This window comes from Martes martes (genome assembly GCF_963455335.1).
Source record: "Martes martes genome assembly, chromosome: 12".
Classification (NCBI taxonomy): domain Eukaryota; kingdom Metazoa; phylum Chordata; class Mammalia; order Carnivora; family Mustelidae; genus Martes; species Martes martes.
Window position 1 is genome coordinate 93,178,191 of NC_137900.1, and position 27,204 is coordinate 93,205,394.

At 64.6% G+C, this 27,204-nt stretch overlaps 2 protein-coding genes across 5 annotated transcripts; both read left to right on the forward strand.

Moving 5' to 3' along the window:
• The first annotated feature begins 19 nt into the window (after nt 1-19).
• On the forward strand, nt 20-6,183 carry ENTR1 (endosome associated trafficking regulator 1). Of its 2 annotated transcripts, XM_080819480.1 has the most exons (10): nt 20-233; nt 361-510; nt 1,140-1,208; nt 2,039-2,154; nt 2,432-2,845; nt 3,384-3,457; nt 3,773-3,884; nt 4,098-4,160; nt 4,503-4,642; nt 5,189-6,183. In XM_080819480.1, exons 1-10 carry the CDS (start codon nt 164-166, stop codon nt 5,283-5,285), a joined length of 1,305 nt encoding a protein of 434 aa, XP_080675606.1. In that variant the 5' UTR covers nt 20-163; the 3' UTR covers nt 5,286-6,183. The 2 variants fall into 2 exon arrangements, with proteins under 2 accessions (XP_080675606.1, XP_080675605.1); XM_080819479.1 differs by lacking the exon at nt 361-510 and having other exon boundaries at nt 44-317.
• A 1,199-nt stretch (nt 6,184-7,382) lies between these two features.
• SNAPC4 (small nuclear RNA activating complex polypeptide 4) lies at nt 7,383-27,002 on the forward strand. Of its 3 annotated transcripts, none has more exons than XR_013967722.1 (24): nt 7,383-7,441; nt 8,075-8,213; nt 8,909-8,955; nt 9,891-10,058; nt 10,207-10,332; nt 10,857-10,935; nt 11,280-11,361; nt 12,129-12,233; nt 12,320-12,392; nt 12,740-12,904; nt 15,432-15,579; nt 15,689-15,795; nt 15,942-16,036; nt 17,627-17,721; nt 18,660-18,739; nt 19,055-19,534; nt 20,402-20,485; nt 20,621-20,861; nt 21,275-21,345; nt 21,808-21,918; nt 22,591-22,615; nt 23,157-24,787; nt 25,454-25,891; nt 26,797-27,002. XR_013967722.1 is itself a non-coding variant. In XM_080819562.1 (24 exons), exons 2-23 carry the CDS (start codon nt 8,084-8,086, stop codon nt 25,882-25,884), a joined length of 4,260 nt encoding a protein of 1,419 aa, XP_080675688.1. In that variant the 5' UTR covers nt 7,383-7,441; nt 8,075-8,083; the 3' UTR covers nt 25,885-25,891; nt 26,797-27,002. The 3 variants fall into 3 exon arrangements, 1 of the variants encoding a protein (XP_080675688.1); XM_080819562.1 differs by having other exon boundaries at nt 25,768-25,891; XR_013967723.1 differs by having other exon boundaries at nt 7,402-7,420.
• The last annotated feature ends 202 nt before the right edge of the window (nt 27,003-27,204 follow it).

Genomic DNA, 27,204 nt, shown 5'->3' on the forward strand with positions numbered 1-27,204 from the left:
GCGCTTCCGGTGCCGGGAGCGGAAGCCGCGGCGAGAGGCTGGGAGTGGCGGCCGGGCGGCGGGCGACGGGGGCGGGCGACTCGGGCCGCGGCCGGGGCGGAGCCGGGGCCATGGGGCCGCCGCTGCCGGGCTAGGGAGGGCCGGCGCCGCCGGGCCCGCGGCGATGGCGGGCTACGGGCGCCGCCCGGGCGTCCCCCCGCTGTCGCGAGCCCGGAGCCTCGTCATTCCGGACGGTGAGCGGCCGGGCCGGGCGGCGGGGCCGAGCCCGCCGGGCCCCGGGGCCGCCCCCTCCCCCGCCCCGCCGGGCCGGGCTGCAGGTGAGGCGGGCCGCGCGGCCAATCGCTGTCGTTGCTGTTGCAGCCCCCGCGTTCTCTGGGCGCCGGTCGTGTCTGCCCCAGCTAGACTGTGAGCGCCCCCGTGGCGGGGGCCTGGACTCCCACTTCCTCGGCATTCGGCCGACGTTTATGTGCTATGTGCCCAGCCCGGTGCTAGCTTCCGTGGGAGACACAGGTGAGACGCCAGCCTCGGGGAGCCCCCCGCCGGCCGGCCCGCAGGGACTCGCCGGAGCCCAGCTGGCTCCCGACCCAGCGATGGGCGCCCAGTGCGGCTGAGTGCGGGGCCCCTGGGGGCGCGGGTGCAGAGCGGCCCCTCCCGGCACAGACCCTTCCAGTGTAGGATGGTAAGTGCCAGAGAGAGGTACGCCCCAGGGAGCACCGTCAACCACCCCCTTCTTCCAGGAGAGGTGGGGGACGCGGGACAGTGTCCGGCTTTAGTCCGGGGTTACTCTCCCAGGAGCAGCCCCGCGGCAGGGTACCCAGGGTGAGGGGAGAGCCTCTAGGTGGGGTCTCATGGGGGCGTCATGGGAGAGTGGCAGTCAGTGAGGGTGCATTCAGGAGGCATCACGAGGCAGAGGAGGACACACGCAGCCACACTGGTCATCCGAGCTTACTGGGAGCTTTTTCTGAATCACACGTGCCGGGGCCCGTGGAAGCCACAGCGTCTCCACCTGCAGGGGCCGGGGGCTTGTGTTTGAGCAGTTCCCCGGCCTGTGGCAGTCACTGCGACAGAGACGCTGTGGTGAAAAGCAGTTGTCACAGAGGCCTCTGTGATTACATTAAGGCGATGACATCTCTTTGCAGATTTTGGCTACGGAAAGGGGAAATGTACTAAGCAAGGTCTGCCAGGAGCCCAGGAGACACGTTTTGGAGGTAGGGTGGTGGGCAGTCCTCTTGTTTTCCCTCTGCCCAACACAAAGTGCCAAACAGGTGCCTCATGGCGGGTTGTCGGTCTGACGGCATGTAATCACTGTGCCAAGTGGCGGAGGAGTCCCGCAGACTCAGTTCTAACCCCGGTGTAGAAAGGGCGCGGCTGCGAGGACAGATGAGCCTGATGTGCAGGGCTAGAGATGTGGGAAGGCACACCACAGGGGTCCGAAGAGGCAGCACAGGCTAGAAAAACGGGAGTCAGCTTTACACAAGGTTGGCGCCTGGCCTCAGATGGTCATTGCTGGTTAGGGATGGGGAGAGCGGGAAGGAGGTAGAGAAAGAGAGAAAAAAAGGAAGAATGGGTGAGCGGGGAAAGGGATAGAGGTGGAGCAGGGTTCCTCAAGCTGGCTGCGCTGTTGGAGCTCCTGGACGGCCCCCAGCACGGTTATACCCAGGGCAACTACCTGAGTCCGTGGGAGTGGTCTCCATGGGCAGCAAGGAGCAGGAGCCGGGGGGTTGGGAGTGGGAAGGAGAATTCTTAACTAAAACTCTACCCCCGATACGGGGCTCAAACTCATACCCCAACGTGAAGAGTCACCGGTCTTACTGCCTGAGCCAGCCAGGCACCCTGGGAAGGAAGTTCAGAATGTGGAAGAACAGCTGTTTTATTGGCTAGGTTTTTCATTTCCTAGCATCGCTGAATTCTGGTGGGATGAGGAGGGTGGCGGTCCTGATTTTAGATGTGGTTGTGTTCTAGAAAAATTAACGGGGACGTTTCTTTTCGATCACTTTTGGGAGACTTTTTGCAATTGTGTCGTGTCATACCGTTTCAGACGATAAACTTGAAGACCTTGCAGAGGCCAATCCGTTCTCCTTTAAAGAGTTTCTAAAAACCAAGAACCTCAGCTTGTCAGGAGAGGATCCAGGCAGCAACAGAATTTATTCAAAGGTAGATCCGAGGCGTCGTCTACGGTGACTGTACACAGAGAAACGGCCAGAGGACATCTCTCTTCCGACGCGGGAGACGCTGCAGGAGCTGGGGGGGCACAGGGAGCCGGCAGCTAACGCTGATGGGAAACTCGGGTGGAGAAGCTGCCGGGACCCTTCCCGGCTCTCCTCTTTCCTGGTAGACAGGACGGGGCTGTTCTTTCCACTGCCGAGCCCCTCGGAAGACAGGCTTCCAGCAGCTTCTGGGTCTGAGCTGTGCCTCCGGCTGTTTTCTTTAGGAAGCCACGAGACACACACTGGGACTTGGCCGCAACTCCCCGATCTCCCAGACTGTGGGGTATGGCCTGGAATATCAGCAGCCATTTTTTGAAGACCCCACGGGGGCTGGCGATCTTCTGGACGAGGATGAAGACGAGGATGAGGACGACGGGTGGAACGGAGCCTACTTGCCGTCCACTGTGGAGCAGACCCGCCCCTCGGGGGTCGCCGCCAGCACATCACCCTGCAGCACATACATCTCCTTTTTCTCCACCCCGTCGGAGCTGGTGGGGCCTGAGACCCTGCCCCCGTGGACGCTGAGCGACTCTGAGTCTCGCACCTCTCCTCCAGGGAGCCCCAGCACGGACTTCGTGGCCCACGGAGAGTCCCTGGGAGACAGGCATCTCCGGACGCTGCAGATTAGCTACGAAGCAGTAAGTGAGGGACTCCGAGTGGCGCCGCGTGTCCGAGTGGCGAATTTGCAGACGACCCGGAGCCTCCCGGTGGCCTTGGTGGCCTGGGGTCTTGGCACCAAGGACCAGACGGCCTGCGGTACAGCCGCCCACCAGAGCCCCTGTGTGGCACCTGGCATTGACAGATTCCCCGCGTGCCGTGCCACCGGCAGAGCCATGTGCGGGGCGGTGGGCTGCGGCCCGGCTGGGGCAGGATCCTCGGAGACCCTCTAAGATCCCGTCCTCAGGAAAGGGTCCATTTCAGGCGTCAGCTCAAGGATGTCTCGCTGTGTTCTGAGTAGAAGAAACGTCTTTATAGAGGAGATTATCACTTGAAAGAAGGTCAGGAGTAAAATCGACGTCCGTGACCCTAGGCCTTTAAAGGGAGAGTTCTCCACTCCTGGTTCTCCTCCTCTCCAGAATATTCGTTTATCAAGAAGTTGCAGAGCCAGTTTGCAGAAATGCAGCCTCCTTTTGAGTGAGACACAGAGTTTCTAATAGGGGTTTTCTTCCTCTGCAGTTGAAAGATGAAAACTCGAAGCTGAGAAGAAAGCTGACGGAGGTCCAGAGTTTCTCTGAGACTCAAACAGAAATGTACGTACGCCCTGAGTCAGCACTGCCTCCAGAATGCCAGCGAGCGTGCCCGTCCGTCTACTGTCCGGGACGGGGCGCCGGGGCGGGACCACGCTCGGCTTTCCCTATCCGCGGGTCATCCACATCACACACGCTCCTCGTGTTCTGAGTGAAAGCTCAGACCTGGACGTCACGCCCCCGCCAGCGGCGCTTGCGCAGAGCCGTGGGTCGCTGGCCTCGCGGTGGTCAGCCGCCTGCCCCACCAAGCCGCCTCTCAGACGCATTTGGACAGTGAGCTGCGTGGGTGATCGACAGCCTGGTCTTCTTTGTCCCCAGGGTGAGGACACTGGAGCGAAAGCTGGAAGCGAAAATGATCAAGGAGGAAAGTGACTACCACGATCTGGAGTCCGTGGTCCAGCAGGTGGAGCAGAACCTGGAGCTGATGACGGTACAGGGGCCGGGAGGGCGCGCGGGCATAGGGATGCGCCGGCTGTGTCCCCTCCTCCGCCGTCAGCCCGCAGAGGTGCAGTGCCGGGAGCGGCCCCTCACGGTGCGGGCTGGAGGCCCCTGGGTGGCCGCGGAGGGCCACCTTCACTCTGTTTCCGCGTCTTGCCGCGTTACATGGTGCTGGTGCTTTTTTGTTTCTTTTTTGTTGGGACAGAAACGGGCTATGAAGGCAGAAAATCACGTCATGAAGCTGAAACAGGAGATCAGCTTGCTCCAGGTGCGTGGCCAGCACGGGCACAGGGTCTGGGAGCCCCCCCAGCAGTGCTGGCTAGCGCAGTCCGGCCCCCGGCTCTCCCCCTGCCCGGTCCTCCCGGCCCTGTTTGCTCTACTCAGGGGCAGGGTGCTGGGCACAGGCTGCATCGTCCGGGATGGCACAGGGCCCCACACGAACTTCCTGATTCTGCGGAGGAGTGCTGAGGGTGGGCCCAAGGATGGGGGAAGCCCAGGTCCCCGGGGAGCCCCCTCAGGAGACGCCTGCCTCGGGGGCCAGCCCATGTCCCCTCACTGCCTGTGTCAAGGCTGTGGCTGCCAAACTGCTTCACTGCTCTCGCCACCGCAGGCACAGGTGTCCAACTTCAAGCGTGAGAACGAAGCCTTGCGCTCCGGCCAGGGCGCCAGCCTGGCGGTGGTCAAGCAGAACACCGACGTGGCCTTGCAGAACCTCCGTGTCGTCATGAACAATGCCCACTCCTCAATAAAGTGAGTGCGGGGGGGCCGAGGGCGCTGGGCATGGGCAGGGGTGAGGCTGAGAGGGCCGGCGGGCCTGGGGGGAACGGGGTCCTCAGCTCAGTGTTTGAAAGCACCACCACACTGGGCACAGCGGACAGGGCTCTGGGAGCAGACGTGCACTTGTTGGCGCTGTTAACCTTGAGGTTGCACCGCGTGTGCCCAGCTAGCAGGCGCCCGGAACCATCTGCGCGGTTTTTCCCGGAGCGCTGACCTCACACAGGTCGGAGTCCCAGCTCCGTCACCTGCCGCACATTTCTGTTCTGCACGGAGAGGAATAACAGCGTTTCCCTCTCGTCGTAAGAAGCAGATGGGTTCATCAGAGACCCCCCGGAGATGGCCGCTGTGGTCGCTCCCCGTGGGCGCCCGATCTGCCTGCCCTGGGCCCGGGCCCCTCTGGGGAGGAGCGGCGGCTGCCCGAGTCTGCTATCCCCTCGGGGACTGCTTTCTGGCTTCTGTTGGGGCCTCCGTCGGAGAGTCGTGGTAGCGGGCCCGTTAACAGCCACGTTTCCGTTTCAGGCAGCTGGTTTCGGGAGCTGAAACGTTGAATCTTGTTGCCGAAATCCTTAAATCTATAGACAGAATTTCTGAAATTAAAGATGAGGAGGAGTCTTGAGAATCCTGACGTGCTTCTAGGCCGCAGCCCCGCTCACAGCCGGACGTCTCTGCTCACCGGATTTGGAAATGCCGTTGTGTCTTTAAATATGTCGTGCTCACCCGTAGTAAAGCTATTTATCATGACCTGCTAATTTCGTGACCTGTGAAGTGTGAGCAGCCTCTGCAGGGAGAAGCAGCCCCCGTGTGAGAGCAGCACCAGCTTCTCCGCAGCCCTTCTGGGGGCTCGAGCTCCCGCTACTTCCCAGACTAATGCTCTATCGGAAGACGTTTCTATAAAAGCCAGTGATTTTTTGAAGTTACTAAACCTGAAAACCACAGTTCTGTAATGAGTGTCTTCCGTTGTCATTCTGGAATGTTAATTATAAGATAAGTCAATTGCTCGTCCGTGATTTTGACAGGAGAGAAAGCAGGGGAGCCGAGGTCAGTAGCTGCTTCCAAAGGCCTAGGGCCCTGCCACCTCCCTTGGGGCCCCTGCCGGCTTGGAGTCCACTCTTGCGGGCCCGTGGGCGTGCCTGCCATGGGAGACCTGAGCGCGGATGCCCCGTGCAGGGGCCCTGGGTCACCCAGGTGGGCCACTGTGTGCGGCCATCTAAGTGCACCTCTGTGCCACGGGGTGGGTTTGAAAAAGTGCTTTGGTTGAAGGGTTTCGATACGTGTTTCAAGGGGTTTATATCATGAGGTTTAGGCTTCAGGAGTTCGGAGTGCAGAGCCTCCCTGTGTTGGCACAAGGCCCTCCACGGTGCCTTTCCAACTGCTTTGCCACGTAGGGTGGGCGGAACATGCACTACGTGCCTTCTCGCCTATTTTCCTATAGATGTTATTTTTCTAAATAAATTTCCCTTTTCTCTCCTGTTCAAATTGGCAGCTTTTCTATTTAATAAATTGTAAAACTCCTACGAACTGTCCCTTTTTTTCTGACGTAACCAGGTCTTTATGCTTGAGAAGCACGGTGTTGTCTTCTGACTTGAGGGCGTGCATCTTGTCCTAGCGGGTGATTTGTGCTGGTAAATTAAGCATTAATCCGTGGCCTGTGGGGTCAAGGGTAGACTCACACCACGCTGCCCGGGCCTCACCACGGTGGCCCGCACACCAGACGCCGGAGCTGCGTGTTTTGGAGTGGGCACCGTTGGAACCTCGCGGAGGAGCATCCTTCAGTCACGCCGCTGAGCTTTTTAGAAGACGTTAGAGCTGGGAAACGTCACAGCCCGCGCTGCAGCCTGCGGGGAGAAGCCGGTTCGCGGCTCGGCGTCAGGGGCGAGGTGCTAGGGAGGTTCTCCTCTGGGTGTGCAAGGGGCTGGGGCGCTGCGAAAAGCCGGCCCTGGCGTCAGGGGCGAGGTGCTAGGGAGAGGTTCTCCTCTGGGTGTGCAAGGGGCTGGGGCGCTGCGAAAAGCCGGCCCTGACCTCTGCCCCCTGCAAGGGCAGGCAGAGGGGCCGCGGGGAGCGCGGAGCTTCCTCCCGCAGTGCTCCCGGCCGGAGGTTACTTGTGCGCACAGCCAGCGCCGCCTCAGGACTTCCAGCGTCGCGCGGCGGCCCGTTCGTCCGGTCTGGCTCTCCGGGGCGTCCCCGACCCTGACCCTGACACCAGGGGAAGGCGCGCTCCTGGTTTCCCGCGGCCCCTGCCGAGCCCCGGAGACGCCCCTCAGACGGGGCGCGGCGCCCCCGCCCTGCCCCCGCGCACGCCCGGCGCACGCCCCCAGGAGGAGCCACTGCCGGCGGGCCGCGCCGGGCTCGGGCCGCCCCCCGACGGCCTAGAGGTCCGCGCGGGGCCCCGAGGTTGGGGGCGGGTGGTGAGGCGGGCTCCGGCCCTGGCCGCCGCGGCGCGGAGCACCTGTCCGCTTTGCTCGCCGGAGCGAACAACAGACCCGGAGAGAGTTAGCACAGGCGGAGACGAGCGGGGTCCGGCGACCGAGGTCACCGCGCGGGGAAGAGGCGGAGGTCCAGCCCCGCCCACCAGCCCCGCCCACCAGCCCCGCCCCGGGCCGGCGCTCCGCAGTCCCGAGGGCGGCCGCGCGGGGGCAGCACCTCCCGGCCCCGGCCCGGCGTGCCCCGCGCTGCGGCCGCGGGGCGGGACTTCCGGTCTCGCGGTCGCCGGAAGTGTGGGGGGCGGCGGCGCCGCGGAGGGCGAGGTTGGCGGTGAGGCCCGTGGGGTCGGCGGTGAGCCCTGTGGGGTCGGCGGTGAGGCCGGCGGGGCCGTCGCCGGGGAGGGGCCCGGGCGGGGCGGGAGGCGCGGAGCCGGGGCCGCTGCCGCGCCGCGGCGGAGGCGGCAGCCGCGCTCGCGGCCGGTCGGGCTCCCTGGCCCCCGGCTCCTGGGTCGGGCCGCGCTCGGGAAGCCGCGGGACCCTCCTCCCTGCCCGGCCCCCCGCACGGGAGGTGCTTCAAGGAGCAGGTCCCGCGGGCGCCCTGTGGGTGCGGGGGCCCTGCCGCGTGCCCCCCGGGGCCGGCCGTGCCTGTGCTGCGCGCCGGGGCCTCGCCCCTGTGCCGTGGTGACCCGGCGTCCGCAGCCTGCCGTGTCGGCCCCGCTGCCCGTGCGGCCGCGGGAAGACGGGCTCTGCGGCCCTGCCGGTGTCCGCGCCCCTGCCGCCCGCTGGTCACAGCCTCCGAGCGGGCCGGCCGCGTGCGCAGGGCCTCAGCGCCCGGGGAGCCGCAGCGGGTGCTTGTGGGGTGTGGGGGCGTCCAACCACGGTCCAGGCTCCACATCCCGGCCAGACCGCCTGCTCTGGCCGGGCTTCTGTTGTCCCCCCCGCGGCTGGCATGTCTCTGAAGTCTTGGGGCCTGTGCCCGTGGCAGGTCGAGGTCATGGATGTTGACGCGGAAAGAGAGAAGATAGCGAAGGAGATTGCAGAGCTCGAGCGGATCCTGGACCCCAGCTCCTCCGGCGTCGGAGTGGGGGTCTCAGCATCCACCCTGGGCTTGGATTCCGATGCAGGTGAGCTCTCACGGGCTGCGGCTGGAGCCCATCCGGTCCCTTCCAGGCCAGTGCAGTGCTCAGCCACGCTGGCCTCGGCCTTTATTCCCCGAGGCAGTTGTTAGTGCTGGTCCTCAGAGGACCAGGAGTGAGCGCGCTGTCCGGTGAGGGCGGCCGGCTGTCCTCTCAGCGGTTGGAAGGTTGCAGGGGTCAGCTTGTCAGCGGCCATCATGCTGGACAGCTGAGAGCCACCCCCACGTGCTGTCCTCGGTGCTTCCCTGGGCCCGGAGCTGCTCTCGGGGTCAGAGTCTAGGAGAAACTGGGCCCTCAGGCCTCTCCCCAGCCTCGGGGGCAGCTCTGAGGCTGTTCTGCAGAGTTTCCGACTCCTCCAGGGTCTCAGCCCTGCCCCTGCCCCCAACTAACTCCAGCACCCCCAGGATGGGGCTGGCTCCTGCAAGGGCTCCCCGCGTGGTCCTGGTGCGTCTGCCCTCTCTGGCTGGCCCTGCCCTCGGTTCGGGGCCTGTCTTGCCTGCCGGTGAATAGCGCTCAGCTGCCGGCTGCTGGGGATGTAGGTGCCCTTCTGTCCCGAGGCTCTTCAGCTCTTCCCTTGCCGGTGGCCATCAGGAAGCGACCCTGTGCTGCACCTGCGGGTCGTTTCTGTGGTGGCTGTGGGCTCCCGTCGCCGTCACCTGCACAGTGTTTTTGTGTTCCCACAGATTCGCTGCCAGACGAGGACTCGGAGGCTGCGGGATCCCCAGGCTCGGTAACTACTGCCCTGAGCTGGCTGCGGTGCCCACCGAGGCAGACGCCACCCCTGCCAGTGCACCCAAGACCAAGGGGGGTGCTCGGAGCGCGTTTCAGGTTTTCCGTGTCCTTGTTATTGCCGGCGACGTGTCCCCAAGTATTTGTTGCCAAAATTGAAATTGCTCCAGGATGACCTTCGTCTGAGGCTCGGCGTTCACGTCTCCTGGCTCTCCCGAGCTTCCTGATGTGTGTGGGCGTGGGCGTGGCGCCACACGTGGGAGGTTTCGGGTGTGCTTGCCGCCCGGGTCTGGCTCCTGTGGCTTGCTTGTCTGTGCCCCAGTTTCCAGTGTACAGTGGGGCAGTCACAGCATAAGTCAGTCCCAGGACGGTGCCTGGCACGTAGTCCCTCAGTCAGGCTGGTTTTTAGTGCTACTTTTGTTTACGTTAGGATCGCACGTTAATTTGGAGAGTTTTTACAGTTTGTCGCGTGTTCTCTCACGAAGGCAGTAAGTGCGGAATCAATTCCAGTTTTTAACAGCAGGATAGTGTCCTTGGCGTAGATTCACTGTAGTTCCTCGCCCGAAGGTCCTGTGGATCGTTCCTGGGTTTTAGTCCTGCTGGCCATCCTCACACGTGTTGTCCCCTGGCGGTGACACGGGCACACGAGCCTGTTCTGAGCCTTGAGTGCCGTAGAAACGTTTATTGTGGAAAGAGGACGGTATTTAGCTCCTCGTACGTTCCCACCCGAGACATATTCCCAGATGTTTCTTTTCTCTGTCTGAAGTTACGGAATGTGCGCACGCTGGACACAGTCCCACATCGGCGGTCTCCTGCTAGTCCCGGGACCACAGCATGAGCTCAGAGGCTCGTTGCGCTGCCTTGGGTCCCGGGCTGGGGGGTCGGGGGCGGCGTCTGTGTGCCTCCTTCCTCAGCAGCAGTTTCCCTCGTAACCAGGAAGAGGAGCGGTGGGGTGAGGCCAGCAATGGTGAGGACGACCCCAAGGACAAGACCCTCCCCGAAGACCCAGAGACCTGCCTGCAGTTGAACATGGTCTACCAGGAGGTCATCCAGGAGAGGCTGGCGGAGGTCAGCCTCCTGCTGGCCCAGAACCGGGAGCAGCAGGTAGGACAGGGCCAGGCCCTCAGAACGCCCCTGGCCAGACACCCCAGAACCAGGGCTTTGAGCTGTGCTCCCTGACTGCCCAAGTCCTCTCATCCGCAAAGGGAGTCGCTGCCGCCTGACCCCAGGGGGCCCCTTGTATCTGCCGCAGGAGGAGATCATGTGTGACCTGGCAGGGTCCAAAGGCCCCAAGGCGAAGGACGGCAAGAGCCTGCCCCCGAGTCTGTACATAGGGCACTTCATGAAGCCCTACTTCAAGGACAGGGTGACCGGAGTGGTGAGTAGCAGGGGCCCTGCTCTCATCAGGGAGGTTGGGGGTGGGCGGCAGGCTGCATGGGAAGGAGCTCTCGTCTCCACGCCTCCTGTGGGTGTTGGGAATTCCCTGGGACTGTCCAGCATGATACTCTCCGGTCTCCTTAAACTCTTTTCGGTTGCTGGTGGTGAAAGGGTCTCCGGCCCTGGAGTGTGGCCTGCTAACCTTAGCTTCACAGATCATCCCCGGGGACGTTTCCGTAAGAGGTGGCACCATGGGCGGGGCAGCTTGGCCGAGTCGTGCCGGCCTGGTAGCGAGGTCCTGTGGAGCCACCGAGCCCGCCCCACACGCCTCCCGGCCCCCAGCCACTCCCTAGGGAGCAGCTCTGGGCCCAGGTGTCTGGTGCCGGGTCTCCCACGTGGCCAAGCTGCTCGAGGAGGCCGAGGGAAAGGCTCCAGGGTCCTAGTGGGGCCCAGAGCAACACGCTCAGCCCGTAAGGTGAATGTACCCGGGTCCTGGCCACGACGTGACAGTGCTTTATCGGGCAGGGGCCTCCCGCCAACGAAGAGACGCGGGAGAGGGCCGCCCAGGGCATCAAGGCCTTCGAGGAGCTCCTGGTGACTAAATGTACGTGCCCGGGCCGGGCCTCAGCACCACAGCCCTGCCTCTCCTCAGATGCTCTCCTGCTGTGCTGTGGGCTCTTTCGAGCCCTCACCCCTGGGACCGGCCCCTCAACGCCCCCGCCCGGCTCGCGCCGTGTGGGGATCTGCATCCCTACGGCTCACCGTCTGGTCTCCCTTTCTGAAGGCCCGGCTGTGAGCGCGGCCCAAGGCGTCCAGCTCCCTGGACAGAGGGCCACCTGCCCGCAGCCGGCCCCCTGCCCACCCCGTGGTCCTGGCCTGGTGGCGTGCCCACCACATGCTCGCATCAGGGTAGGGGAAGGCGCTGCCGACGCCCTTGTGTCTTGTCAGGGAAGAACTGGGAAAAGGCCTTGCTCCGAGGGTCAGTGGTCAGCGGCCGCCTGCGGCGCCTGCTCCAGCCCAAGCTACTGAAGTAAGTGTGCGCGGCTGCGGCCACCAGCCTCCCTGGTGAGCGGGGCGGTCCGGGCTGGACGTTGGTGACAGCTACTCGGTGTGGCTGCGCCCTCCACTTGCAGCAGGAGAGGCGCTGATCCCTGGGACTTTTCCCCAAAGAGGGCCCTGGGCTCGAGGTCGGGTGTGCGAGAACCGGGCAGGCCCGGCGGCCGCATTCAGTCGTGTTACTGGGGCAGTTTCTCTGCTCTGAACGCGGAGCGTTCGCGAGACGGTCTTTTTATGTTGTGCTGGTGTGACGGCGTGTGACTACGTCACATGCACTTGTGGCTGGGCCAGGGGTCCCAGGGGCTGCCTCTGGTGTCACGGCTTGGTGTGTGGGTCAGGATTTGTTTTCAGGGATGGGTTCCTCCTCCCTGGCCTCCAGAAGGGGCGACCACAGGCTTAAGTAGGCTTTGGCTTGTCGCCGGGCTGCTTGCAGAACACCTCCCTGCATACTGGGCCCAAGGCGGGCAGTTGGGACGCTGGACCAGTAGTCATTACTGTCTGTGCCTAATGCGACCATGGTGACAGCCAGGAGAGCGATCGTTGCTGATTCCCGTGGGCGGCCTTCTGCTTGGGGTTGGAGCCAGGCTTCGGCATCTGCTCCCTGACACGTGGGTTTATTCTGTGCAGGGACGCACGTGCTGGGGTCCTCGGGGAAGCCACGCTGGCCCCAGCACACCCACCCCTACCTCCCCGAGTGCGGCCGTGACATGGGTGACCCTGGTGTGTCTGCTTGCCCTGTAGGCTCGAGTACTTGCACCAGAAACGGAGTAGGGTGACAAGCGAGGAGGAGCGGCAGGTCCTGGAGAAGCAGAGCAAGGAGGCAGAGAGGGAGGTCCGGGAGATCCGGTGAGCTGGGTCTTACAGGGAGGGTGTGGCCTGCGGAGAGGTACGGAAGGCTTGGCATGACCCTGGCAGCCTGTCCCTTCTTCCAGGCAACTCCCAGAGGAGGCCTTGCTGGGGAACAGGCTGGACAGCCACGACTGGGAGAAGATTTCCAATGTTAATGTAAGTCGGGACAACACTGGGCCGATGGCTCACGGCCCTCCTGGCAGCTGAGGGCAGGGGCTGGGATCGGTAAGGTCCGATTCAGGCAGTCAGGCTATGTCCCCGGTGGCCGCACCTGCCAAGAGATGTCTGGGCAGCCGCACTTCAGGCCCGCGCCACTGGGGTGTGCTGTCTTTTCCGAGATGGACGAGTGGGAAGGTTCAGGCTTTATGCTTGGAGCCAAACCCCCATTTCTGGCTGTGTGAGTCCTGGCAACCTGGACAGGGATCCCATTTCTTCCCGGGTGCCGAGCCGCCAGCTGTCTGTGAGCGATGGCCCCTACAGGTTGGGTTTCTCTGCCGGTGCAGTTCGAGGGTGGCCGCAGTGCGGAGGAGATCCGGAAGTTCTGGCAGAACTGGGAGCATCCGAGCATCAACAAGCAGGAGTGGAGCGAGCAGGAGGTGGACCGGCTGAAAGCCATTGCGGCCCAGCACGGCCACCTGCAGTGGCAGAAGATCGCCGGGGAGCTGGGGGTGAGGACTGGAGGGGCCTCGGGTGCAGGTCTGGGAGGCTGGGCGGGCTTGGGGTTGCCACGGGCCCCAGGTCACAGCCCAGCGCTGGGGGCTGCACATGTCTTCATCTTGCCGCTCCTGAGGGTGTGGCTGGCAGGGAGCACGGCCGCTCCACCACTCTCTGGGCTGAGTCTCTGGAAGGTTCCGGTTCCTCAGCCTCCGGTCTCCGAGTGCTCACCTGGCCTCCCCTCCCTCCCAAGGCCTGTCCCTGGCTTCCTTCTGGAGCCTGCCTCGTTTCTGTCCAGCTCAGGAGTTGGTGCTGATGGGTCTGACAGGGACGCTTTTCCCGGTTTTCTCTGGGCTCTTGTGCTGTTTCTAAGGTGAGGACCGAGGGCTTCGCTCGGCCCCTGTCTCCGCCGTGCAGGTGTTGGAGGCTTGCCGCGCTGAGAACGGCTCTCTGTGACTCTCGCCACTTCCGTGGGCCTTAGCGTAGGGAGGTGCTTCTCTCACACGCGCTCAGGCGTCTCGGGAATCCTCCAGGCTGTGCCCTGGTTTGAGTTTCAGGGGCGCGCGGCCCGGGAGGCTGAGGCGTGCAGCCCTGTGTTGGAACCGGTCACTGCCACGGACAGGCACACGATCGCCGCGAACTGAGCTAAAGTGAACCAAAGCCAGAAACCAGTGTAGACCCCGAGGGTGGCAGATGGCCCGTCTGTCCTGCTGAGTTCGGCCAGAGCACCGTGCCAGCATCAGAAAGGCACGGTCCGTCCCCCGCCACCGTGTCTGCTGGCCCCGCTCCACACACGGAGCCGCCGAGGAACCTGGCACACGCACACTTAGGCTGTGTACCCTCAGTAAGCCAGGCTTAAAGTCATTGTTAGTCTTTTTAGTTTTGGGGGTTTTATTTAGCACATTGGTCGAGAGCCACGTTGGTTCACAGTAAACTGAGAGGAAGGCACGGAAACTCCCCGTACGTCTGTCCATCGCCCCCGCCATCGGCGTCCCTGCCAGAACGGCGCTTCTGTTTAACCCGGGACCGGCCTGTGCTGACGCGCCGGCACCCGAAGCCCACCGTAGCCGTCGGGTGGTCTTGCGGGCAGGGTGCCCTGTGTGGGCGCGGGCAGGGCGCGGGGACACGCGTCTGCGGGGCGGCCTCGCACACTCGGGTGCCCTGCCGGCCTCTCCCGGGACGGCCCGGAGCTGGGGTCCTGCCGCGTGCGGCCTGTCCGGACGGCCGCGTCCTCTCGGGAGTGCAGGTGCCTCCGGGCCCTCTCCTGGCTTGGCCGCTCGTGCTGCTTTAGTGCTAATAACACGCTGTTTTCCGGATGGACCTCGCTTTGTCCCTCCGCCTGCTGAGGGCATCTTGGTTACGCTTGGGATCCGGCGGCTGGGAAGCTGCTGTTGAGGTCTGTGCGCAGGCATTTGCGGGGACGTGAGTGTTCGGCCCTCCGGGTAAACGCCAAGGAGCCGTCGTGTGCTGAGAGGACGTCTGGTTCTGTCCTCCACAGTGGCCGCCCCATGCCGTGACCCCCAGCCACAAACGAGGGTCCTGCTGCCCCGCATCGTCCCCAGCGTGTGGCGGCGTCTGGGCTCCAGACGTGGCCGTCCTCACGGGCGCATGGCGGCGTCACATTCGCCTCTGAGACTCTGTGTTGCCGAACACATGACGCTTTCGTTCTCGCCCGCGTGTCATTGCTGGCCTGGTGTCCATGGAGATGTTTGGTTTATTTTTCATGGTTTTCTGATGAGCTTTAAAGACCATCCTGTGCATTCGGAATCACAGGCTTCTGCGGGTTTTTTTCTGCGCGGTTCATCTTCTCACTGCCCTGACCTTGTCTTCCATGGCTAGCAGGTCTCCGTCTTCACGACGGCCAGCCGCCCCAGTCTTTCTGGGACCGCGCTCTTGGCTTCGTTTCCTAAAAGGCATCCCCCACACCCAAACCTCCTGGGCCTGCGGGCTGCACGTGTCCAGCTGTATGTGTTCTCTGCTCCCCAAGGGTTTTCTTTAGGAGAAAAGAGTTCAAATCGAGGCACTGGTTTTCCCATCGGGGCACGAGTGAGGGGACAGGCTTGGGCCCCACGTCTGCCGTGGACATCGGCGGCTCACGAGCCGAGCGGGCGCACGTGTGGGGGCCAGGCTGCAGTCCTCCCCGGAGCTGTCCTAGGACGGTGTCCACCCCCACCCCCGACATGCAGGCACCGTTCAGCCGCCCTGTACAGAGGATTCAGGGAGGCCGGTCGGGGCCCAGCTTAGGGCAGCAGCGAGCCCCCGCGGTGTCAGAGGCACGTGCTCTGCGGGAGGCTCCGCCCCCAGCTGTGGAAGGGGCCGTTTCCCTGAGGAGCCCAGTGTCGCTTTGGGGTCACGTGGATGCAGCGTCCCGGGCTTTCAGGACGCGCTGTGTGTCTGCGCGCGCAGACTGGTGCTTCGTGGCCTTCTGGCCTCAGGCCCTCCGCTGTCCCCGCGGGGTCTGGTGGGAGCAGCTAGCTCACCGCTCTGCAGGGGGTGCGCGCCAGTGACGCCCACTCTGCTCTGTTCTGGGGTCTCGGGAAGACCAACCGCAGCGCCTTCCAGTGCCTGCAGAAGTACCAGCAGCACAACAAGGCCCTGAAGCGCAAGGAGTGGACGCGCGAGGAGGACCGCCTGCTCACCCAGCTCGTCCAGGAGATGCGCGTCGGCAGCCACATCCCCTACCGGAGGAGTGAGTGCCCGCCCGGGCGGAGGCAGCACGGTCACGACCGGCTGGTGGGGCTGGAGGGGAACGTCTGGGGTCACCCACCCTCCGCACCGCGGGGCCCCTCTGTCCCCAGTTGTCTACTACATGGAAGGGAGAGACTCCATGCAGCTCATCTATCGGTGGACCAAGAGCTTGGACCCCAGCCTGAAGAAGGGGTTCTGGGCCCCTGAGGAAGACGCGGTGAGTGGACGGCCGCAGAAGCCAAGGGGAGCCGTCCCCCGGGATGTGAGCCTAGCGCCCGCCATCCCTGCCAAAACGGACTGATGCGGCCTGGGGAGCTCGCGGTGACCTGTAGAGGCTCACGTGTTTCCCGTCCTGTCCTGCAGAAGCTGCTTCAAGCAGTTGCCAAGTACGGGCAGCAGGACTGGTTTAAAATCCGGGAAGAGGTGCCAGGTAGGAGCGATGCCCAGTGCCGAGACCGGTGAGTTGGACCTCGCTGGGGAGGGAGGCCTTGCTGGGGTCGCTTCCGGGGAGGCCAGGAGTGGGGGGTGAGCCATCTGTGGGCCCAGATGGTGTTGGTGGAGGCTGGGGTGGTCGTGGGAGCCCTGCGTACCCGGGGTGGCTGGTCACGCAGCAGGATCCCTGTTTTTTCGAACCAGGCTTTTGTAGAGGCACAAGCCACGGTGGCCCGGGGACGTTCCCTTGAGCCTGTGGCTCAAGTTCGTTTTCCAGATCCCTGACTGCGAGGTCTCTGGAAGGCCACCTGGGCGACCTCCTTTCCTCAGCCTGGCTTTTTGTTATGGTTTCTAATGACATAGTTCACGTGTCGTACAACATGTTCCCACGAGGGGTGTGGTCGGGGGGTCACTGTCATCGGTGAGCTGTGTGGCTGTCACCCCAGACACCTTCAGAGCATGTGACCGGCCCCAGGGAAATGCTGTTTCCCAACAACAAACAATTGAGGGCTCAAGCCGAGCCTTCTCCGGAGAGCACAGGAGACCAGGCTCGGCGGCCTCAGTTGCTGCGGAAACACCAGAGCAGCAGCGAGCCGGCACCTTGCGCACCTCGGGACGGGCGCTTTAAGACTGCGCCGGGGGGCGGGTGTAGACGAGGGCGCAGAGCCGCACCTACGGAGGACAGCGTGAGTTTCCTCGGGGAGCTGGCTGAGCCCCCGCTCGGCCGCTGGAACCGGGCACCTGCCCACATGTCGTCAGAGCCGCGCCACTCACAGCGGCCACACGCGGGAAGGGGGTGTCAGTTGGGGGGGGCAGGTCAATGACAAAAGTCGCTTTCATGCTGGATGGACGGTAGGGTACTGCTTGGCCTTAACAACGAAACCCAGGGCGGGCTCCTGGTTGGTGCGGTCGGTGGAATGTGTGACTCTTGATCTTGGGGCCGTGGGTTTGAGCCCCACGTTGGGTGTAGAGGGGATTAAAAAGAGACGTGGACGACAAAGTCCTGACACGCTCCCCCTGTGGGCACACCTTGGTGACGTGAGCACGTGCACAAGCATCTGTGTGGACGGGCATGCTGGTCACTCCTGGGTGTGTGCCTGCGAGGGGGGTTTCCGGGACACACGGGGCTGCCCTGGTCTCCCACAGCAGTGTCCCCATGGGAGGCTCCGGGAGCTCGGCACCCCCGGCAGCCCCCGCCGGCGCAGGGTGGCAGGTGGCGTCTCAGTGGCTTCTGTTGGCGGCCCCTGGCGTTGAGCGTTGGTGTGTGGACTGGCCCTTTGCATGTCTACTCTGGAGAAACGCCCATCTATGCCCTCCCGCCCGGTCACGAAAGCACGTTGTCCGTGTGTCATGGGTTTGTGTGCGTGGATACGTGCTCGGTTACAGGTCCCTCATTCAAAGCCACGTCGGCGCGGCTTTCCCGATGGCATCCTATAGACGCACTGAAAGGTTTTAATGTTGATGGAATTCAGTTCATCTGAATTTTCTGTTCAGTCCTGAGCTTTTGGTACCGGGTCCCAGAGCCCTTGCCGGCACGGGGACGGCCGTGGGAGCGGGGACAGCTGCAGGAGGGCATTGTGGCGCCCAAAATGCCCCCGTGTCTCTGCTGCCCCCAGGTACGTGCGGCGGCTGCAGGTTGGCTTGAAGAAGGGCCGGTGGGCCGCGGGCGAGGAGGGGAAGCTGCTCGAGCTGATCGACAAGCACGGCGTCGGTGAGTCCTGGCCCTGCCGCCCGGGGTCCCCGGGACCGCGGCTCGTGGCGATACCAGCCCCCTCCCTGTTCCCAGTGTCTCCCCAGCTTGGGGCAGCGGCTCTTTCCCCTTGTGCGCTGACGCGTGGTCGGGATGGAAGGTTCGGGGGCGCCTTGGCTCCACTCCTCCCCTGGAGACGGCTGCTCCCGGCTGCGCACGCCTGCCTGACCCACCCTGGGCCCGTTTCTGGGGCAGCTTCGTAAAGCTGAGTCAATCGGCGTGAGCTCACGGGTTCCGCTGTTTGCCGCTTTACGACGTAGCGTTGCGTCGTCCATTGTGAACCTTGTGTCTTCACGCGTCTTGTGCCTTCCCGCCGTTGTCGACAGCGCGTCCTGTCTTCCTGAGGAAGACCCCAGAACGGCCTCAGCTGCGCAGCCGCTGACGCACATTTCCATGGTTTCTCGTTTCGGCCCCAGAGCCGGCCTGAGTTTGCTCCCTGTTTGCGGCATTTCCTTAGGAACAGACCCGGGATGTGGGGTTGCCGGGTTCAGGCACACGCGGAATCCTGACTATGGCACGGCGTCCCACTGCCCTAAAGACAAGGCACCGTGTTCTCCTGCCTGTGTTGTCGGGAAGAGAATAACTTGCAGCGTTTGGTGTAGACGCTGGTGTACACGCTGGTGTAGACGCAGATAGGCAGGGGCCGCCTTCACATAAACGCAGATGGGTTCTTGCTTCTCGTCGTGCGTCCCTTCAAGTCTTTCTAAAGGCCTCGCTGTGCGCCGCCGTTCGGAAACTGCTTTCCCGCGGGGAGCCGTGCGCCATGGGCGTATCTTCTCAGGGAACGCGACGCAGGCCTCGTACAGAGGCGGCACGCGTGCGAGAAGAGCCTCTCGCTCAGCCTGTGAACTCGTCATCAAAGATGCGGGAAGCAACTTCCACGTTGTTGTGCTTTGCAGGTCGCTGGGCCAGGATAGCTTCTGAGCTGCCGCATCGGACGGGCTCGCAGTGTCTGAGCAAGTGGAAGGTCATGGTCAGGGTGCGTCTCCGCCGGGGCCCGTCCGAAAGCCCTGCCGCCGCGGGGCCGAGCGCGCTGCCGAGCGGCGAGAGGAGGGGGCACATCTGGTTTCCGGTCCTGGCGTCTCTTCTTCCCAGAAGCCGAGGGCAGAGAGCCCTGGCCTCTCCCGACAGCTGCTGTCCCCTCAAATCAGTCAGGGGCCGGGGGCCTGTGCTCCCGGTGCTCCGTGTCCCAGCACTGCTTGGGCTCTCTCCCCAAAGGGCTAGCCTGCCTGCCGGTCGCCCCTGGTCCGTGAGTCCTGGGCAGCCGAGGCCTCCAAGTAGCCTTTCCCCACAGAAGAAGCAGAGTCGGGGGAGGAGGAGACGGAGGCCCCTTCGCAGTGTGCGGTGGAGCTCCAGCAGCGGGGACAGCAGCAGCGGGGACAGCGGTGGCGAGGGCGGAGGCAGCGGCAGCAGCAGCAGCTGGGACAGTGAAGACTCGGAGCCAGGGGAAGCCCCGGAGGCCCAGGCGGGTGGCCAGGAGCTCCCATCGGCCCAGCACACCGTGCCGGACATGGACCTGTGGGTGCCTGCCAGGCAGAGCACTGGTGAGCCGTGTGGAGGGGGAGCCCAGGGCTGGCCAGGACGCCGTGCTGCCTCCCCCCGCCCTCCCAGGGGCTTCAGCGAGGCTCAGGAGAGCAGCAGAGCCGGTCGCCCCACCGAGGAGGCGGGCCAGGCAGACACTCCCTCCAGGACCCACAGCAACAGCACAAGAGGCATCGGGTGCCCAGACTCAGTGGACACTCACGTCTCAAACTCAGAGGAGCCAGCAGACAAGGTAGGCCATGGGCCCTGGTGCCACGTCCCACCTTGCTGCTCTGGGGTCGCGAAGCTAGAGCCGAGGCACCGCAGGCCAGTCTGACCTCACGTCGGTGGCCTTCCTGGGTGCGGCAGAGCGGACACCCTGGCTCGATAGAGCGCTCGCTTCTGGCTATCTCGGGAGAGTCACATCCAGAGCAGCCGCCTCTGTTTCCCCATGGGTTTGCTTTGCAAGCCGAGCAGGAGAGCTGCTGAGGGTACGGCCTGGTGGGCCCGTGGACTTGGAGCCGTTTCTGTCCCCGAGCAGCAGCGGGGTGGGGCAGAGGGCAGCAAGCAGGGGGTATCCTCCTGGCTTGCAAAAGGCCAGACACCTCTCCTGTGCAGGGTCCCACGGTCCACTTGCATGGGCCCACCTCGTCCAACCCCCTGTACGCCCGTCCGGTCAGTATCCGCCGTGTCGGAGCCCTGGCCGCCTGCCTGGCTCTGGCTGCGTACGGGGTTGCGGTGAGCAGGCTGCGTGTGCTGGGAGAGGTCGGAGACTCCACTAGGTGGCACCTGAGGGGACGGCAGGCTGTCCAGGCATCTGGACAGAGTGTATGCACCAGTCCCCGCTGTGCGTGGTTTCTCTGCCACGTCTGTGACCATCAGGCTCCCGTGGTGCCATCGGCAAGGGGCGCCAGCTGGAGGAGCAGGGACCTCTGCCGGTGCTGGCTGCAGCTGAGCCCGGCAGGCACGTGAGCGCCAGGCCTTTGGGGCCCGCCGAGGCCACCTTGCTTCAGGACACTTCCCACCACTCCGCGCTGGGATCTGGGTGCGGGGGTGTGCACGCTGCCCCTGCAGGCCCTGTGCTCCCCACGGGTCCAGCCTCACGCCATCTGTCCGTCAGAGCGGGAGTCGTCTGCTGAAGGTGCCGCTGGAGACTGTGCTGCGGGTGCTCAGGACCAACACGGCCCGCCGGCGCCAGACGCTGGTAGGGGCTGGCCCCCACCGCCACTGCCCTGGCGGCCCAGGGCCCCTCCCCGGTCCAGGGAGAAGGGGGTGTGGCATAGGCAGTCCAGGAGCCAAGCCTGGCTGGGAAGCCCAGGTGCCTGTCTTCCTTCCTCAGGAGAAACTGAGGCAGCCGCGCTTGCTCAACTCATCCCTGGGGACCAGCGCCAGTGACGGTGTGGCCGGGCCCCCTGTACGGCAGCTGTGGCACAGGACGATTGGGAGCAGGCGGCGGTGGCGGGGACACGCCCTACAGAGGAGGCTCCTTGAGCGTCAACTTCTGTTGGCCGTGAGCCCGTGGGTGGGTGATGTTGTCCTGCCGTGCTCCCCCCGGAGGCCTGCCACCGTACACACCCGAGGTATTGCCCCTGGGCTCCGCTGAGAGCCTCCTGTGGGGCCCGGGAGTGGGGAGACACAGGGCAGACACAGGGTCGCTCTGCTGGGGCAGGGGGGTGCATGGGGAAGTCCCCTCGGAGGGGTGAGTGGGTTTTGTCTCCGACCTGACTAGCCCAGGGAAGATGGTCTGGGAGCGACCAGCATTCGGGTCTCAGCTAGGGTCTTCTCGAGGCTTGGGTGCACGGTGCCCACGTGCAGGATTCTGGAGAGCTCGTCGTGTTCTCGGTGTTGGGGGGCTCCGAAGGCCAGTCAGGGCCAGCCTGGTCTCCGGGCTCCTGCCCTTCCGGCTGAGCGTGGTGGCAAATGGATGCAGGGTTCTTTGGGGCCAGAGAAGAGGGGCCTTGCTAACCACACGTGCGTGCCCTTGTTTCCTCAGCCGATGGCATCAGGAGGCAGTTGGAGGAAGCCCGGCTGGCCAGCACCCCTGCGTTCACCCTCTTCGTCCAGGTGAGGAGTCCAGTGAGGCAGAGCCTTGCTTGGGTGAAGGTGGGCCCACTCCTTGAGGTCTAACTCAGAAGGTTCAGACCCTTGAAAGGGTCTTTTGGTGGCCTGTGACGCTTGGCAGGCTGGTCCCTGTGGAAGGGGCAGCCCTGTTTCTACCACCATCAGTTAAACTCCGTCTGGAGAAGGAACAGGGTGCTGGGAAGTGCGTAAATGGATGCTTGGGGGACGAACGCCCCAGCCCGGTGGGAGCTCTGCTCCGATGCCCCCAGGCCCTGAGGCCGGGCAGGGGCTGAGCGAAGGGGTCGTGGTCTTAAGGGCTGTGCCAGCCTCCGGACCTGCCCTGAGCAGTGGTCAGAGCAGGCTCAAGTTCAATTGCAGACGCCCTCATCATCTCAGTTCTGGACGGGGAAGGGGGACAGGTTCTTGTCCGGCATGTGCCATGCGCGCATCCCACCCGTTCCTCAGTTGCTCCAGATCGATACTGCTGGCTGCATGGAGGTCGTTCGGGAGAGGAAGGCCCAGACTCCTGCCCTGCTCCAGACTGGCACTCGGGACCCAGCGCCTGGGCTTCCGCAGGTGAGGAGCAGGGGTGAGCACCGGGCGCAGGCTCACCTGGCTTGCGCCACCCCTCCCTCCCTTCCCAACACCAGGAAGTAAGAGACGGGACGTGTTCCCGGGTTCCCTAGAGGCTGGGCCAGTCCCTGAGAGCAGCCCTGCTGGCTCTTGGCCCCCTCGTGCCAGCCCTCCTAGCAGGTGTCTCCTTGTCTGCCTGGAGTCCTGAGGGCTTCGTGACACGTCCGCAGGGGCAGAGCCAGCGCCGGAGGCCTGCGTGGAGGCCTCCGAGCCCTTGGGCATCTACTGCTCTGGGCATCGGCCCCGCTGGGGTGGGATGCCAGGTGTGGGGTCCGTCAGCGAGAGGCCGTGTTCCTGGGTCCAGTCACAACTGAAGGGAATGACAGAATGGCCGGCTTGGCCCTTTGGAGCCCCATCCAGGCCCCAGAGCCCCCGAGTTCTGCCTGGAGAGCCAGGCTCCTGCTTCTCCCTCAGACCACACAGCCCTGACCCCACCATGATGAGCTCACCCGGTGGTTCCTGTAAGAGGATGTGGGGCAGGAGGGAGGCCGGCCTTGGTGCCTGGGGCCCCGCTCCCGTCGCAGGTGAGGGCAGGAGGAAGGTCTTGCTGTGGGTAGAGAAGTGGGCCTGGGCCTGGGCCTGGGACTTCCCGAAGCACTGGTTCTTGTGTTTCAGATGTCGCCGTCGCAGGACGCTGCAGGTACCGTCTGTCGCCGCTCTTGTCTTCAGCACCTAGGCTAGTGGGAAGGGGCGTTGTGTCTCGCGCTCTGAGCAGCACAGCCGTGGCCTCGGTGACAGGTCTTGTCCGAGTCCTACGGCTGGAACGGTAGCGCGCCTGCCGGGAGCGGGCGAGGCAGCTGCTCAGGCTCCTACCCTCCCTGCATATAAGCCAACACCCGGGCCGCCGCCAGGCTCCGCACGCCAGCAGCATCGAGCAAGGGTCTGGGGCCCGGGGAGACCCCGTGAGGCAGGTGGTGGTGCCCAGCAGTCGTGTTGGAGGTGCTGAAGGCCGGCATCAGTGTGCAGTACAAGCTGGCCGGTGCCCGGCGGGCCCTGCTGCCCTGGCCACGGCAGGAGCTCCGGGAGGTCTGGGAACGTGCGGATGAGACTCCCAAGGCTCCTGCTCTGTGCCCCCAGCAGCCGCCCACCCTCCCTGCACACCCTCCGCTGGGACATCTGGGAGGCCTGTCCGCGGTCCACTCACGTGGAGCTCACCTGCACGTGTCCTGTGTCCCCCGCAGGCCGCAGCCTCTGCAACCTGCCAGTGCGGGACGCTGCAAGGCCGAGCACCAGCCAGAAAGGGAGCAGGGGGTCGCGGCCCTGCCGTGCCGAGTCCGGTCCGCAGGCGCCCGTGCCAGCCCTGTGCGGCCCCCGCCCCAAGCCCAAGACTGTCTCCGAGCTGCTGCGGGAGAAGCGGCTTCGAGAGGCCCGGGCCAGGAAGGCCGCCGTAGGCCCCGTGGCTCTCCCGCCACAGCTGCTGCTCTCCTCGCCACTGGTGCTCCAGCCCCGTCTCCCAGAGGCGACCCCCAACCCCGCAGCCTTGGGCCCGGCTGCCGCAGACCCTGCAGCCACAGGACTGAGCGCTTCAGCTGAGGACAAGCGGCGCTCCGCCCTGCCCGTCTTGGCCTGCGGAGCTCCAATTCCCAGCCAGGTCCTCGTGAGCGGCCATCAGGGCGGCCTGGGACAGTCTCAGGCCCCCGCTGCATCCCGGAAGCAGGGCCTGCCGGAGGTGCCACTCTTCCTCCCTGCCAGCCCCAGCCCCGTTCAGCTGCCTGTCCAGCGCCTTGGCCTGATGCCAGCTCTGGCCACGCACAAGGGCGGGCCACACGTGGCAGCCAGCACCCCTCTGCCTGTCACCTGGGTGCTCACAGCCCAGGGACTGCTCCCAGTGCCAGCCGTGGTGGGCCTTCCTGGGCCAGCAGGGACCTCTGACCCCAAAGGACTGTCAGTGCCCCTGCCGCCTACCCTGCCTGGGATGCAGGCAGGCCAGGGCCCCAGGCCCCCTGGGCTGAGCCACCCTTCGCAGCCCCCAGCCAACGTGGACACAGACTCAGATCCTCCTTCTAAGTCAGACCTCTCCACCGTTCCGAGGTCCTGCCAATCCCAGAGTTCTGCGGAAGTGGGCGGTGACGGGGCCCATGCCCGTGGGGCGTCTTCCTTCCCTGGAGAGGCCCAAGTGGCCAGGGAAATAGCCGTGCCCAGGACACTCTCTCAGACGACCTTTACAGCAGACCGCCCCGAAGCAAGATCCCCGTCGTGCGGCCGGCCACCTCTGCAAGCGGGCACTGGCCCCGGGAGTGGCCCAGGAGGGACCCTGGGGTCCCCAGGGCCAGGGGGACTCACAGGGCCTCTGGGCCTGGAAAGGCCACCCCCACCCCGGCCTGGGGCTGAGAGGGGGACCCTGGACCTGGACCTCCTGTCCCAGGAGAGCAAGGCAGCCGTGCGGGAGTGGCTGAGGGGACAGCAGGGGGTGTGCGTGCCCCCGCTAGGGACCAGGCTGCCCTACCAGCCCCCCGCCTTGTGCAGCCTCCGGGCCTTGTCTGGACTCCTGCTCCACAAGGAGGCCTTGGAGCGGAGGGCCGCCTCCCTCACGTCCAGCGGGGCGGCCGGAGCCCTGCAGGCCTCGCTGGGACAGGTGCACCAGCAGCTCCGGGACAGCCCGGCCTACCTGCTGCTGAAGGCACGCTTCCTGGCCACATTCACCCTCCCCGCACTCCTGGCCACCCTGTCTCCACGCGGCGTCCCCACCACCCTGTCCGTGGCCACGAGGGCTGAGCCCGAGAGCGAGGGCGACCTGGGGGAGCTGGAGCTCACAGATGGCTGCCCCGCAGGGAGGCCTCGGGCCGGGCCGGCGGCCTCCCCCCGACTTCAGGTAGGTGGCCGTGGGCACAGGGCGCCGCCGCCCCCCCCCCCACCCCCGCCACCAGCGGCAGCGCCCACACCCAGTCGGGAGTCCTGGCCCACGGGTTGCTGAGGAGGAGGAAGCGGACTCCGGGCCTGCACAGTCTGCGGACAAGGCCCTGAGCCGGTGTGGAAAACAGAGGAAGGAAGCTCTCTGGCCCCTCGGCCCCTCTTGGGGCCCCCCCAAATAGTCTGCCCGAGGGAGCGGGTTATTTTGGGTCCCGGCACCCCATGTGCACTCAGACCCTCCACGGGGGCACGAGCGCTGCAGAGGTGGCCCTGCACGTCTGGGGACACCGAGATCCTTGCAGCTGCCAGCTCTGGCACCGTGTGCCCCGGAAGAGCTTTCTGAGCCATGGAGGCCAACTGCTTTCCTCATTCCCTGGCAAAAAGCCTGACAAACACAGGAAGTTGTGGCCCCGGGGCTCCTGGCAAGGTGTCCTCTGACCCTGTTCCTGGGGCCAGCAGGGGAGTTACGTCCTCTCACTGTGTGCCATGTCAGGGAGGCTGTGGGGTCTCCTGTCGCTGGTGCCCCGTCTCCAGCTAGGACTCACCTTTGTGCCATCAGGACAGCAGAGGGGGGTTTGGGGCTGGGCCTGTGGGAGGGAGAGCTTCCTGTCCCCTGTCCTGCTTGCAGGCTCTCCGCTGGCAGCCACCTGTGTTCCTCGGCACTGCCCTGCTGGCCTGGCTGGGAGAACCAGGACATGGGACGCTGGCTCTCTGGCGTCACCAAGGGAATTGGAGTCCCCAGGTGGGGATGCCCGGTTGGGGGGGGGGGGGCCAATGTCTACACTTCTGTGGCCTCCATTCATCCGCAAGCCACCATGTCTCCACAGGGACAGGTCTGGGAAGCCGTGTGTCCCTGGTGCCACGGTATCAAGACACAGCTTCCTCTCTGGCATGTTCTGCTGGGAGTCACTCTTGTCCCTCTCTGCCTGGGTTCTGTTACAGGGAGCCCCAGACCCTGGGCAGGGCTCTGACTCTTCCTGCCTAGACAGTTTTGACAACCTTGATGTGCTGAGAACTCGGCATGCCTGGCACACCCGGAAGAGGAGGCGGCTGGTGTGAGCGCAGGGTAAGCGCGGGCCTTCCCTGTGGCCATGCTCTGGGCGTGTGGGAGCCAACAGCTGCCCAGATGCAGGGTAGGCTGGCCCTTTGGAGCTCCTATCAAGTGTGATGGTGTTAGGTTGGGTGTGGGTATATATAGGCCTCTGGGGTCTTGGAGGCCCTGGGGTGGGCCATCTAACCCCCCTTTCCCACTGGTTTCCACGCCTCCGGCTGTGGTGCTTCCTGCTTGCTAGCACACATGTGCCTCAGGGCCTTTGCACTGCTATGCTGTTTATCTTTCTCCTCTGTCTGTAAGGCTCATTCCCTTATTCCAGTCACGTCTCTGCTCAGTGGTCAGCTGCTCAGAGACGCTATCCATGCTTTTTTGAGGCAGCGCCACAGTCCCAGCACCCATCTGTGTTGATGGTACTCTCCTCTCTACACCTGATGTGGTTTATAAGTGTCAGCTGTGGTATGAATGTGCGCCCACGTAGGCAGTAATGTGGTTGGTGCTGCTGGGGCCTCAGTGTGCGGATGGCAGGCACCAAGTAGGCACTCAGCACAGATTAGTTGAGTTCATGGGGTGGAGATCCCATGGAGGGAAGGACGTCCAGGTCTGCAGGTCCCCAGAGGTAGGAGTCAGCTCCTCTGAGCACAGTGGGGGCCGTGCCTGGAGAGGTCCTGGGTCTGGGACTAGGGCAGATGGATCCACAGAGGGGAGGCTGGCAGTGGGGGATGTCCCATGAGAAGCCCACCCAGGCTCCCGGGCCCACCCTCAGCAGGGTCCCTGCCTGGACCGCAGGTGGGCAGCCAGCCTGGTTCTGTGTCCCCCTGAGGCACGGTGCCGGCCTGTGCTGCTTGCCCTACAGTGCCGTCTGTGGGGTCTGGCTGAGGTCTGGGGGTCCCCACCATCCGGGCATCTCTGTGTTCCAGGAGGCAGGAGCTGTGCTGGACCCTGGTGAGCCCACCCGCCCAGAGAGCCCCGCCCCGACGCTTCTGGAGAAACAGCCAAAGCAGCCGGAGGATGGGGAGGCTCCGCCAGCAGGGCCCGTGCGACCACGGGGGTTGGCTGGCCCTCGAGCACAAATTGGGATGTTTGAAGGAATAAAGGAATAGCTAATTTTTTTATTAAAAGGCAAGCCCCAGGCTCTTGTGATGTCGTCCTGAGAGACTGGGCGTGTGCAGAGGGTTGGGGCCTCCTCCGGCCGTGTCTGGAGCTGGCTGGCTGGGCCCTGAGTCTGAGGAGGCCCTTGAACCCCAGGCCTCCATGTTGGGTGTGGGGGGCCCTTTCCACGAGACACTCTTGGGCCTTGGACCGAGGGACCTGCCGTGAGCTCCCAG

Coding starts and splice junctions, on each gene's coding strand:
- ENTR1 (XM_080819480.1), top strand. CDS start 164: ATGGCGGGCTACGGGCGCCGCCCGGGCGTCCCCCCGCTGTCGCGAGCC. Junction 2,155..2,431: donor GCAACAGAATTTATTCAAAG/GTAGATCCGAGG, acceptor TGTTTTCTTTAG/GAAGCCACGAGACACACACT. Junction 4,161..4,502: donor AGGAGATCAGCTTGCTCCAG/GTGCGTGGCCAG, acceptor TCGCCACCGCAG/GCACAGGTGTCCAACTTCAA.
- SNAPC4 (XM_080819562.1), top strand. CDS start 8,084: ATGGATGTTGACGCGGAAAGAGAGAAGATAGCGAAGGAGATTGCAGAG. Junction 18,740..19,054: donor AGTGGAAGGTCATGGTCAGG/GTGCGTCTCCGC, acceptor CTTTCCCCACAG/AAGAAGCAGAGTCGGGGGAG. Junction 21,919..22,590: donor CAGCGCCTGGGCTTCCGCAG/GTGAGGAGCAGG, acceptor CTTGTGTTTCAG/ATGTCGCCGTCGCAGGACGC.